The sequence below is a fragment of the Ceratosolen solmsi genome, unplaced genomic scaffold (genome assembly GCF_000503995.2).
Source record: "Ceratosolen solmsi marchali unplaced genomic scaffold, CerSol_1.0 scaffold6, whole genome shotgun sequence".
Classification (NCBI taxonomy): domain Eukaryota; kingdom Metazoa; phylum Arthropoda; class Insecta; order Hymenoptera; family Agaonidae; genus Ceratosolen; species Ceratosolen solmsi.
In genome coordinates, this window is record NW_011948414.1 from 8315424 (window position 1) to 8330778 (window position 15355).

Sequence of the window (15355 nt, forward strand, 5' to 3'; positions counted from 1 at the left end):
TTATAAAAATATATATTTAAAAATTTGGAAATTACATGTTTTATTAATTCAAGTGGTTTTCATAAATTTGACATACTTTCGAACTCGATTATTAGTTGGTAAGATTCGTGTAAATTATTTGAAGATTTGAAATAGTTTAGAATAAAATAAAATAAAAAATAAATTCGATAGCGATTTTTGATAGAAGATAACGAGAGAATTTTTTAACCATGCGAAGTTATTAATATTTTTTATAAGCATATATTGCGTTTATTATTTACAAACATATATTTACTGTTTTATGTAATGAAAATGAGACTTTCTCTCGCAATAGATTTTTATATAATCTGTAATAATATTTAAGTAAAATATTTAAATATAAATAATCTACTATTTTTATTTAAATGATAAGTAGAAATTCAATTTAGTTTTAAACTTTCAGCGTATTCAATATTTTATGTTATATAAGTTTAAGAGTTTTGTTTACTTCAAGTTGATAAGTATATATAAAGTCCCTGATATATAATATAATGAAAATAGTTCTATTTCAATCAATTTTCGCTTGAAAATATTATTCTGAAATGCATTTTTTAAAATAACATTCTTGTTTTTCTATTTCGTTTATTTGTTTTTAATATTTCGTGATGTAGTTCCCTTGGAAAAATAGATTTTTAAGCGCGAACATCCAATGTAATGTGAATCGATGATTAATAGATTCATTTCATTTAGTTCCAACACAAAAAACTTCAGTTCAAAGGTTTAGTACAATTAAATTCTTATTAAACACATTTTCTTAAATTAATGACGAATAAATCAATCTTGCAAAATAAAATAATGTAATATTATAGGAAATAATTATTAAATTAATGAATTAGCGTTGGAATGCTTACGCAGCGACAAAAAAAAGAAAATAAAATGTTAATTAAACTCAATTCCATTTTAACGTTGGCCTGTTCAATGGTTTCCTCAAAACCTTTAATTATACATTTTCATAAAATATCTTCATATACATACATATATATATATATATATATATATATATATATAAGAGATTTCATAATCTTAAATGTATAATGTAAAGCTTTGAATTAGAAAATAAAAATTTTGGTTGTATTGATTTTTATTAGTGGAGAAGAGGTACATGCGTGCATCGTGAAGTTGAGGAATTTTCGTCAAATGTACACACACATATATGTATATATACATATATTTGTAAATATCTCTCGATCTAATAATCTATATAATAAAATATTTGAAAGAGGAGACTTTGGATATAATCACGAGACGAAACGTGGCTGGAGTATAATTAATAAAAAATAGATGTGGTCTATGTTTTGTGTCGTCGCGACGACGGCTAATCAAAAAAATCATAAAGTTTGGCTGTTAGGGGGTAGGGGGAGGGGCTGGAGTGAGAGGTAAAATTGGTGCTGGTAGGAAGGAACATTCGCTTTTGGCTCGAAGAACGTTGTAGCACTAACTTAATCTCCCGTGGGAACCTTTCCCTCTGCCTATTATACACATACACGCATACGAGCGCCACACAGTCATGGATACGCGTCTGAATATAAGCATACTTATTCTCTGTTCATTTTCGCGAAGTGAAGCTGTAAAATGCAGGGGACGAATTCCCAGGGCGTTGTTGGTGGTTATTGTCGTTGAAAATTCTATCACATTCGAGACTTTTAATTATCATTCTCTTCAAACTCAGTTGCTGCGGTAATACGGTAATTCGAGATTTGTCGTACATACAGTAGTACCAGTACCGTATTAATTATTCATTATGTATTTTCTCTCTATTTATCGACATACACGTAGTATAGCTTGTAATATATGTATTGAATAAAAAGAATAAAAAGATAGTGGAGTATTTTTTCTTTTTTAAATTAAAAACAAATTTTTAAACAACATATATATTTAATATTATATTGATGTTGCCATCGAATGTAAATGCAGCTAGATAATTATGTTTTACTGAAACAGCATTAATAATATTTTATCTAACTAATTATTTTGATAGTTGTACATGTATCTATGAATATGAAACTAGTAGAAAGAGAAGAAATTAAGAACACAAATTGTTAATGAAAATAGTAGATTTCTAGTAAGAGAATAAATAAAATAAACTACTCCAAGTAATATTGAGTACAAAATCCACTACATTAAACATAGAATTTCGAAACGACATAAAATATTATGCTATTAAACATTTATGTAAAATATTGCACACCAAAAGTAGAAATTAAAGAATGATTTTTAAAAACCTCACAATGCATTCGTATATATTGCGATGAAGTGTATTGTTTACGTACAAACGATATTGTTTAAAATAAATATAGTGAGTCGGCCTATTGAACGAAATAATTTCTTTTGTCTGTTTGTCCATTGATTATAAGCTGTTTGTAACGAATACGTAATCGGTGTAGCTGAGCTATTGTCTTCAAATACCGTTAGCCCTTTTATATCATCCATTATTTACATATTTTTAACACAAAAAGGATATACATTGATTTTCAATTATTTATTATACTCGTGAGCATTATTCTACTTATCATACTTACAGATATATCTTATCGTTAAATCTTATATTGTGATTTCGAAAAAAATAAATTTCAATCCCAGTAAGATTGTATAAATTAATGCCAAATTGCGCTGTGAAACGGCATTATCGCATAATTATATCTTTTAATATAGATTAAAATGAAATCAACAATGTATTTGTAAAACAGTGGAAAATTTTTAACATAATTGGCATTGATTATTTGAAAGAGAAAGTTCATTGTATTTAAATAAATTTTAATTTTTCATATATATCTAGTAGAGGTAATTACTCGCATAGGCTCATCATCACTCGCGCACGCATAGACTCAAGTACCCACGCACGCATGCACGCTCCCACACACAAACGTATAGATATTAATAAAACGAATAATAGTTAAGCGAAGACAATATGTAATTTAGAAGATTTAAAAAATTCAATAACACCGAGATACCAATATATTATTAGTGATTTCTCATTTAATCCTTGTTCTCTACTATCTACGCTGCGCGCGTGCTTATCGCATATGAATGTGTCTGCATGCACGATTCTATAGTTGTGATTTTGTATTTTAGCGCACACGTTCAATGGAAAGCTTACACAGAGGCGATGGAAGAGCGACACGCGATATGCATAGAAGTGTGTAGAGATAAATCGGAGAGCGTTATTTGGAATAATGATTTAGTTTTCTATGGGATAAACTGAAAGTGACAAAGACGGGATGAGAGAATGATAGATTGACGCAATAATGGTAAAATAAGATTTCAGTGGTAATATATATATATATATATATATATATATATATATATAGATAGATAGATAGAGAGAGAGAGAGAGAGAGAGAGACAATTTGACTATATCTTAATGTGATTTTGAAAAATTATCAATATTTGTAAATTGTTGGAAATATTCTTGGAATTCTTTACATATTTTTACATATTTTTAACTATGTTAAAATTACTTCCCACCTAGGAAGAGTTTATTATTTATATTTAAATTTAAATTAAATACTTTCATATATCTAAATTGTAATTTAACTTATGGATTCTTAAATAAGATTTATAAAGTCACTCTTAATAAAGATAAGCGAGGAAGTTGATGATATGGTAGAACAACAAGAAGCTTTATATTCAGTAGTGAATTTCAATTAGATATTTTGCCACCGTAAATTTAAACAAAAATTTTAACGGTAAGCACAACGAAGTGTATTATTATTATTAATCTATTATGTTTGTTTAAAAAATATTTTATGTAAGCCTATTTAGAATATTTTTATATCAAAGCAAATCTCAACTTTGTATTTTAAATCGAAAGCGTTTCACAATTTTATTATTTATATGAATTCATTATTTCAGTAATTTCAATAATTTCTCATCTTAAATTACCATACAATTGTTAAATTCCTTATTATTCAATCTAGTAATTGCGATTTTAATATAAACTAATGCAAAGTAGACATTATGTTAGTTTACTTTATATTGATGGGTATGAGTACATTTGCTTGTACTAAAACAAAAACAAAAAACAAGCCAACAAAAAAACACAAAAACAAAAAACAAAACAAAAAAAGACAAACGTGGATAGTTTATAAACATTTTAAAACTCTAACGTTTATAGTAAATTCTATAGAATAGCTATTTAATAGCATCACTATAAACAGTTTAAAGATGATTGAGCCTTTAAAAAAAATTTACAATACACTAACGATATTATAATTACAATGATCTACAATGAGCTTGACAATTTTACTGCAACATTTTTTCATAACTTATTTTATCAATTTTATATAAATGTTAAAGGATCGACTTTTCAAAGACCATTAAGAATGTCATTATTGTCAAAATTCTCGAAGCTTTAATGCTCGGATTATTTAATGGATATTCCACGTGAAAAACAGATGGAGCATTCGCATCCGTTAGAGAAACACCATCACACAGCCATAATAACCCATCATAGCCTCATCTTTTTCTTTCATTCTCTCCTTTCACGCTCTCTCTCTCTCTCTCTCTCTCTCTCTCTCTCTCTCTATCATTGGGCATTTCTATGGTTGGGCGTAGTATCGTTGCGCGCAACTTAATTGTTGTGCAACTCAAGTGCCCGCGAATACCGAAATGTACATAGGTAGGCACAGTCGTGAAACGATTCCAAACTATCCTACTTTATTATCAAAGGGCGAAATCATTATCATAAGTCACGTACGCTCTCCCCTTGTGCCTCTGTATAAGTATAAGACCATCTAATAGCCGCGTATCGTGTTGATAGGTGCAATTGATAAGCGTAAGGATAACCAGATAAAAATTATAAGAACGAGGAGATTAACAAAGGAAACATTGGCTTGCTGGGTAGTTTCTTTACCTGCCGGAACTGCCTAATGCCGCCATTGATCCGTAAAGAGTCGGCGGCTATACCGGCGATGCCGTCGCCGGGTTCCCGAAGCTGCCGCAGCGAGGCGGCGCTCGGCGTTGCGACGCCACTCGCGCCCGTATGCAGGGGGCAGCTACAACCCGCGCAGCAGCAGCAGCAGTTGCCGGAGGAGCCGCCAGTGCCGGTGGCCGCCTCCGGCTGGGAACTCTGGCGAATCATGCGAACGGTCGGCGAGCTGGTGACGAGGACTGCCGGGGGCAGGGTACTGCCTGAGCCGCCGCCGTACGGGCCGATTATGCTCGAGGAGAGGGTCGTCTGGCATGGGCAGCAGTGGTGGCCACTTCGGACGCTCTCCCTGGAACAGGTCGAGCACACGCTGTCAGAGGCTCGTAGGGTCTGCTACCGCGAGCCTGGATGTCTCGGGAGGGACGCGCCCTCGGCATTTGGGAGAGGGCCCGGGCACTCGTCGACCTCTACGCACGAGCGGCGCCTCACCACCGAGGACGAGACCCTCCTCGTATTCGGCTTTTTACATATTTTTCATGAATTTAAGGCTTTTATAATTGCTGGCACTCCTTATTGTTGAAAAATCGTCCCATGGGAATTCGTTGGATTGAACGGAATTACGGAACAATACCATTTAAGATGTCGAATACACTGGTTTAAATTTTAAAAAGATTATCTTAAGCTTACATCCATCGATTAAATTGCATTTTTTATAAAAAAAATTCGAGAATAAATTGTCCATTACTTTGATCGATGAAGAATCTAGTTCAATAATAATTATTGTTTTAACAATAGCTTTTTATAATATGGCATTGGCTTTACTAGTTCCTATCGATTAATTGGTATTTACTTAATAATTAGTATTGCATTAATTATCATTTTATTCATTAATTATTTGAATTATCTACGACAATCTTATAACGTCAAATAGAAATATTCTTATATATATATATATATATATATATATATATATATATATATATATATATATATATATATATAATAGTATGTGTAATTAGGCGATTTTTTTTTGTTGTATTTGCGCATTTTTATATCCAGAATATTTCCATTGATCTGAAAAATAATGTAATTTTTTTTTATTGAAATTATTGAGCAATAAATAGTTACTTCGATTATATTCCTTGTCAATTAGTTTTAATACTTTTTGACATATTTCTGATAATGGCAACGGTTCAACGCCATAACAATTTAAACTTGGTAAAGTTTTGATCGAAGCAACAGTGAAATTGGAAGTTTTGCCATCAAAATAATCTACAAAGAGGGAGAAAACTAATATTTGCAGGAGATAAGATTTGATGAACGTGATAAGGAAGATTATATAATCTATTAAAGTTAAAACTGCCACTGTCGATATGACAAATTTAAACGAGGTTGCAAATCATCAGTGGGAAAAATAATATCTATTTTATAAATTTTCAGTTCTTTTTTGTTACTGAGACAACTAAAGGTTATTTAACTTCTTAGACTATACTCGGAAAATATATGTGAAATTATTTCATAACAGTTCAACGCGTAAGAAAATTCTCGAAATTTCCACAGACTGCAAATTTTACTTTATTCCTGAATTATGCTTTACATATGCTTCGAGTCCACTCAATTATTCTACTTCACACTTGCTCCTATTAAATATTATTAATAATAATTTATAATTATATTGTACCTAAAAAATTATAATATACACCATGAATGTAAAGGCGATAGAAAAAAGTATATTTCTTTTAAGGAGTGAAAACTCGAATATGAAATTCTGAACCAAAGTATGTCATATCTCAATGAAGGATGGAACACGGCAGGATCTATTTATTATTTAGTTGTCTACTTCTTCAAACAATAAAATTTATTTTTTCTTAATTAATAATCTATTATAATAATAAATAATCAATAATAATAACAAATTGATAATAAGAATAATTCGTTATCAATATTTAAAATAATACCTTAGCATACTTGCCATTAAAGTCATTAATCAATTTTGACAAATAATACTAATAAATAAGATAATTAATACATTTTATACAAAAATAATACCAGATTGTATTTGTAAATAAATTATTTTCCTATTGCTTTCAAAGTTAAATTTATAATGTATTATCAATGATCATACGAATTCATATAATTCAAAATATAAAAATATAATATATTATATTTAGAAGTATATAATTTGTCTAATAATTTAAAGAAATTATGTATTTTAAATACTTAATTAATATTTTTGTAATTTTGTCTTTTAATTATATTTAGTATTCATTATTATAGAATTGTTGTTTATAATATAATTATTATTATAGAAAATACGTTATTTATCAATAATGATTTATATGGACGCGAAAAAATATAGAATACTCTTGTAACTTAAATAATAGTAAAATATTTATAAGTATTCTTCATTAATAGTAGTAACTTCTTAAACTACTAATTCTAATTAAAAACTTAGATAGGAGTTTTTGTGTATTCACCATATAAATTGAAGTTTACAAGAATAAAATGTAACAATGGATTAATTAAACTCTGTACATTAAACTAATGACTTCACCAATAAGTTATAAATGTAAAAGGATAGTTTAAATTGTATTTTGAATAACAAGAAATTTATGAAATAGAATATTAATATACAATTTTAATAAAAAACTGAAAGCTTATATTATTTTTTTGTTTTTTGTTTTTTTTTGTTTTTTTTTTTTTTGTTATATACATTTTATTTTATTTTTTTATTTTTCTTTACTTTACTTTATTATTAATTAATATATATATATATATATATATATATATATATACATGACGAATAATTTAAATATATTAACATGCATTTTTTAATGTTTAAATTTAAGTGTTTCAGTGTTTAATAAATTAGTTTAAATTTATGTCAGTATATTTAATTGATTCCACAGTAGTATATTTTTATGTAATATTTTAATGGAAAATTATAAAATTTTGCATTTATATAATAATTAATTTAAACAATTCATTTCTTAAATGTTGATAATTTATATTCTATTTGTATAGATTATGTATTAAATCATTTTTGTACATTATTTAGAAAATTAAAACATAATAGTACATACAAATTATATATATATATATATACACACGCACACATATGACATATAATACCATATCCTACATTATGATTATGGGATAAGTAATTAAATGTTTATAAATATTTAGAAAATATTAAGTTTATAAATAAGGGAGTTACTCAAGAGAAATTATATGTTGTTAAACACGGTCGATAAAAATACATAAAGTAAAAATAGATATGTTTTTTGTAACAACGAATATTATTTATTATTCACTTCAACCATGATGTTCAGTTTTTTAATTAACTTTTTCACATTTGACTTGTAAATATTTTATCAGTTTTGAGTGCAATGTATAACTAACTTATGAATAAAATCCAATATACTATACTGTATATTATTTTAAAAAGTTATAAATTTAAATTATACACTTAAATGATATTTTTTTTTCTATTCTTCATAAAAAGGAGAAAAAGGAATTCTCTCAGCTTTCAATGACATTATTGATTTTTTAAATTATTACAACTCGAACTTCACGAATATTTTTAATACGTATATTTATCAGTATTTTCAGATATTTTGTTTAATTTTAAGAAATTTACTTACATTGAATACTAGATGGTTAAGTATACTATTGAATCATTTTAAATCTTATTAATGTAGATTATTTTTCCATATATGAATCAATAAAATATAATTAGATGACATAAATTTAGTATTCAAATCGTCAACTATTTCATTACAATACTGCGAGTATTAATTAATTTTAAAACGAATATTATTAAAATGATTATCAGAAATATATATTTACAATTAAAGTGTTATTATTATCACTAATAAGTAATAATACATTATTAAGTAATATATATTATTGATAATATTTTCAAATAATATAAGTATTTTTAATGCTTCTTCTAAATTAATTTCTATTAGTGATAAGTTTGTAGAAATTTATATTTATATGTATTGTGTTGCCATCTGTTATAGCTGTAAATTAGTGTTTTATAGTAGAAATGAACTTATGAAAAGTATATTCAGAAATTATGGGTATAATTTTAATTTTTGTATTCCTAATATATCATATACAATAGTAAAATAACTTAACATTTCTATTAATTTTTCAGTTAAAATTATTAAAAAAAATTACATATTAAAAGTGTGTATAGATGTGTATATGTATATATAAATTTTGAGAAAAATTACGTCTAGTTTTGGTTAAAAATAAAAAAGAAAGAGCCTTTAAGTAAAATCATATTTTTGAAATTTTACAAGAAAAATTACAATCATAATTTATATAGAATTGACAATAATTTTTTGTTAAGTGTTTAGAATCCAAGGATAATACATAAGATAAGAAGATCTAAGAAACAAAATTTCCCCGAAAAATTATCACTATATATTTCAATTTGTTTGTCATACATAATAAAATTACTATAATTTTGATATTTCCCAAAGTTTCAAGTCCAGCAAATACAAACCTCGTAGTTTCCCAGTAAAACACACATAAAACACCCTTAAAATTCACATGACTACGCCAACAAGAGTATTTTGAGTGTTTGTCTGTTCCTCTTTTCTACAAATTGAAATATCCGCCATTGTTATCGTCAGCTTTTGACTCTGGTTTGACAAAGAAAAAGGAAAACTCCACTTTATATCTGCGAGCAGATGAGCACTCGCTAGGGTGACATGAGCGTAGGGAATTAAAGCACAGCACTCTCATAAAAGGTACCCAAGTGCCGGAAATCAGCTTGCACTCCTCAATAGCTTGCATACTATCATTCACTATTTCCTATTTCTCTACGTAAATATAGTTGTCCCTGTCTGCAAATCCTTCTCCCTTTACATTTATTATCGTTATTATTTTTGGAAATTTTTTGTCCACTACATACTATGCATTTTTAAAAGTAATTAGAATAATTACGTGTAATATGTTGTTATAGAATAAAAATATATAATCAAAGAGCTTTTTTGAAACTGAAACGCTAATAATTTTTTTTCCTTTTAAACCTAACAAATAAATAGAATTGCAACCGATCGATATAAATTGAAAGTATTTTTAATACAGACCGTATATAATTTTCATGATTTAGCTTTCAAATATTATTGGTTTTGGTAAAAATGTTTAAATGCATTCAATAAAGCATAAAGATGATTATTTAAAAAAAAGACAATTTTTTCAATTTTTATAACACATAAAATAAAAAGTAGAATAAAATAATTTACCAAGATATTTATCAATGTAAGTTACTAAGATAATTGTTAAAATTAAATGATACTTGATTAATGTATTATAAATATTTAAATACCCAATATGTATATCTGTGAAATTTAAATAAATATGCATTTACATATATATACCTAAAATTTTCTTTATTATAATAAACTTTGTAGTATCCCATTTGCAAATGAATTACAAAATTATATTACAGTTTAATTATATATTTTTCTATTTTTAATTTCGTTTTTTTTTTTTTTTTTTTTTATGGAAATGTAAATGTAACAATAAAATCCGTACATTTTAGTTCTAAATATAATATTAATATTATGTTTAATAAATTTTCTATACCAATAGTGTTTTTATCTTTTATTATTGTTTCTTTTCAATTTAGTTCTTTATAATTATTCCTTTTATAATTTTTGTTATGAAACTAGGAAATTTGGAACGCTTAATTTTCTTAATTTATAACTAATTCGTAAAGGAGAATTGTAAGTTATGATTATACAGAACACATATAGAACCAAACACATTCGTCTTCAAATTGTAGAAAAATGCATATATTTCTAATTGGAATCATTTATATAGTTTTTAATGCTATTTTGGGATAAAAAATTTATTCTGATATACATATTTTCAACTTACTATATTTCCAATATTAAAATTACAAATGCAAATCCAAAACTGCGCCTATACACACAAGATGTGTTTATATATAAATTAATATTAAAATGTAAGGTTTTATAATTGAAAACTTATATTAATAAATGTATGTATTGCACTTAGTTAAAAAAATATATAACTTTTTAATTTCTTTAAATGTATTTTACGATACATTTTCAGTAGTTCAAATACATTTTTTTATTTTTATTAAAATACCTATGGATTAGTACAAAATCTTATTTTTAAATTACAAAGATAGATTCATTCATTACGTATTCCATATATTTATATTATAATTAATGAATCGTATTAATTAATAGATTAATAACTTAATTAATAATAATGAACGAATTATAGATGATAATATGTAAGTAAATTTTATCCGATATTAATTGTAAAGAAATATAAATTAAAAATAAATCCGAGTTTATCATGATGCCATTATTATGTACTATTTGAAGATTCTAGATACTTCCGTTCCACATAAAACATAATATTGAGGAATAAAATTTAAAGAATTTTCTAATAAACTATAAATTTAAATTTAAAAATGAAAAATATTACTAAAGTCGTAACGAAACTAATTGAATATTTAATGATTATACTGTAATTAAGAAGGATTCTTTTGAATGTTTCAAAGGTATATTTTTTATTGCATACAAATTATATTATAATTACGGTCGCAACATATCAGAATATTGATAAAATTATTTTTTTCACAAAATAATCAATGTATCTAAATTATTAACAATAATTTAGATTAATTATTCCTATTTTAATATTTATTTCTTCCGAGTACTTATATTTATCCTAATCTTGTATATCACATTAAAAAACGAAGTAATTTCTAAAGAAATATAGTACAAGTATAAATATAATAAAACAAGTATAAATAATAAAAATATATTTGATGAAGTTTTATTCATATGGAAATATATGATTTGTAAGATTATAGTTTGTAGTTGTTCGTAAATATTATGTACTATTTATTTATGGATATTCAAACTTTAAAGTTTTTTTTTTTTCATTATTTTATTGAGCTACAGATTTTTAATTAAAAAGAATCATGGATATTAATATAAAATTTATACATTTGCAATTATGGTTATTACAAAAATATATGTTTTAAACGCATTGTTATATATCTAAGTAAATTAATACAACTTTTGAAAATTTTATAAAAAGTTCCTATCAATGCAACTAAGCCGTTTTATTTATAAACATTTCATTAATTATTTATTTATTCATAACTTTGATTGATTGATTGATATTTTATTTTTAATTTGTGCTATATATATATATATATATATATATATATATATATATATATATATATATATATATAATTTAATGTAATATACAAACTTTTTAAATTACGAATTTTAATATAATTTTACAAAATTATTGGATACATTTTTCAATTCACTTTTAGAATGGAATGCAATTTTCTTCTACAAGTCGTATATTAATTATGTTTCAAAAAAATGTTTTTAAGATACAAAGAGACCTTATCAATATTTATTAAAAATTACTTTAGTATATCAATCGAGCAAATTCATGCTTCTTCTTGTAATTTTAGTTATAATATTCTTCTTTAATAATTTTTGATACTTTAAAAATTATGACATCCATTAATTTTATAATTCATTATAATTATGTACAATTTAAATATTGTAATTAATCAGTGTATGTTATACTTGGAATATTATTATTGAAATGAAAGTCAATTATACTATAATTAGCGGTAAATTTCTTATACTTTCTGTGCAGAAACTTTAATCGTTAATTTATGAAAAATCAGTAGATATTACACGTAAAGAAATTATTTAAGTATTTTTATATTAACGTTGGCTCACGACAATTTAATCATATGTATCTTTGATCTATTTTAATATTTATTTTAATAAATTATTAAATACTTTATAGATGTATTGATAAAAGTGAAATAATTCCAGCCAATAACATTAAATTGTAAGTAATAATTATTTTCTTTATATTTTCCGTAATTTTCCGTATTTTCCGCCATTTCCTGGCTTTTCGTAAAAATATATCATATATATTATACAGACATGTGCTTTCGGAGAGCTCTTTCAATTATATTAATTCATGTATCATTAAATATTTTTTTATTCGTATAATTTAGCAATTAAAAAAAAAATGAATATATTATCGAGATGAGCGTTATTTTAAAAAGTGTTCGTGAGCACGTAAAACTTTATAGTACCGGCTGATCGTATATAGCGTTGTTCCACTACTACATATTCCTCACTCTATTGCTCCTCATCGTTACATATTTGATTTTATACTCTTGCATCTATGCAGACATGTAATAGCCTGGAATTTCATTACCGATGAGAAATCTTTTATCTCAACTATCGATGAATGTACGCTAATTGCAATATTCGACATTTTGTAAAAATTAGCGTGACGGTATATTTCAAAAAATTGCATTCGAATAGTTTTTATAAACTTTTCTGACAAAATATACGATGCCTAGCAAAAATACATAATAGAAAACGGTATCTTAGCATAATAACTACTAATAGCTGTAAGATATTTATTAATTTTGTTAATGAATTTCTTGTTAAATATAACTGATTTATTTAAGAAAGATAGCAATTATAAATGTAATTTTTATAAAAAAAATAACCTAATAAATTACTAAAAAAAATTCATATCAACTTACAATTAAATCGATAGATATATTCTTGTCATTTAGTAAATATTTTCTTTTTAGTTAACATGAACGATTGATTAACTATTTTCATAAAAGAAATATGTAAATTAATATATGTGATGTATTTCCTATCGCTTGAGCTTATAGACTGCTTTCGTATCATATAAAAAGTATTATAATATTATAAGTTTTTGTAAAATCTTAAATACTCCTATATTATGAAAATTAAAGTGAAACTTCATAAAGAACTAATAATTTATATCTTATATTATTAATAGTTTTCTATGTAATTAAAATAGTAACAATCAATGTTCGTATGATGTTTCTATTCGCGTAACATGTTCATGGCATATTATTCAAGACATTCATAAAATAAACATTAGCTTATGGTAACTTTAGAATTGATATCATCGGTATATAAGTAAAATAAACCACGCTCCACCTATATTTCATATGCGATATTTGAATCACGAAGATTATCATTTATCCCTTTGTTATTACTGATACGATTATCATTTAATAATAACTATCGCGTGAGCATGAAAAGGATAAGAAAACACGAAAAATAGTTGTTCTTTATTATCGGTCTTCCAATTGAATAATTTGAAAAAAAAAGCTTTTAATAGTTTTAGCGCTGATTGCTCATCAATTAGGCAGTGTAAAAATAAAACTTGGAAAAGTAAGGCGAATACATATAATTTAAAATTAGAGCAGGCATGTGACAAAAAAGATAAAAAAAGGAAAAAAAAAAGAAAGGAAGAGAGAGAGAGAGAAAGAGAGAGAGAGAGAGCTGGATGAAAAAAGTGACAAATAGAACAAACGAACAAGGAAAGAAAAGCTGAAGTGAAGCGAGAAAGAAAGATTAACATTTAGGGCGAATTTGTCTATTTTTTGCAATATTAAGTCTATAGATGCACAGACGTATGACGATATTCGCATGCCTAACTCTCTCATTTCTTGATGACGAATACACAGACGCGAAATCGATATCCTTACTCGATTTTACGAATAGCGGATGAGTAGAAACACGCGACTGTGATGTCGATGGATGAACTGCAGTTGGACATCCGTACAATAAATGTCCGTGTGTAAGAGGAGAGTTGACTAAATTTTCAACTAAATAAATAAGTAAATATATATATGAGAATAAAATGGATTGAAATTTTAGGTATATAATGATAAAGGTGGAGGCAAAAATATTTGAAATTATCTTAATTCTTATGATTTATTCAATATATAGTTGTAGTTGAAGGAAATATATTGGAAAAATATAGAGAATATATTATAAGATACAGAATTTAAAGATATCCTATTAAATTATTTACCGTAAGTTGTTGATATTTTGTGCTATACAAAAAAAAAAAACATATAATTTTATAATTTTAATCTATTTCACTTAAACGTACTGACTAATATTTAAAATTAAACTATATCGATTATATAAATTATATATCATTTATATAGAAAATATAAATTTTTTTTATCAAGTCTTAATAAAAAAGATATTAATAACATTAACATTTATTTAGGAAAGATTTTATTTATTGTAATTATTAAATATATATATATATATATATATATATATATGTTTTTTTTTTAAAGGCTTTGTAATATTTATATAATTTGTGTTGAATAGTTTAGATTTAGTTATGCCGAAAATAATCATTATATGTCAAAAATTTTTCAAAATAATATTAAACACTACTAATTGTGAGTGGTAAAATTAGTTATTTACAATTAATTTAATACAATCTTCTAAATCACTGACAAATATATATATATATATATATATATATATATATATACACATACATATAAACTATATTATATTGAAATTTTAAGAAAAATAAGGAACTGAAAATTATTTATAATTTGTT

The 15355-nt window shown here is 25.2% G+C and overlaps 1 protein-coding gene across 1 annotated transcript in view; it reads right to left on the reverse strand.

The window, feature by feature from the left end:
- The window catches only part of SK (small conductance calcium-activated potassium channel), a 155577-nt gene that overhangs the window by 93527 nt on the left and 46695 nt on the right, over positions 1-15355 (reverse strand). Inside the window, exon 3 of the mRNA XM_011506834.1 lies at positions 4871-5234. Within this exon, the coding sequence (XP_011505136.1) occupies positions 4871-5234 (364 nt within the window). The remainder of the gene's footprint in view (positions 1-4870; positions 5235-15355) is intronic.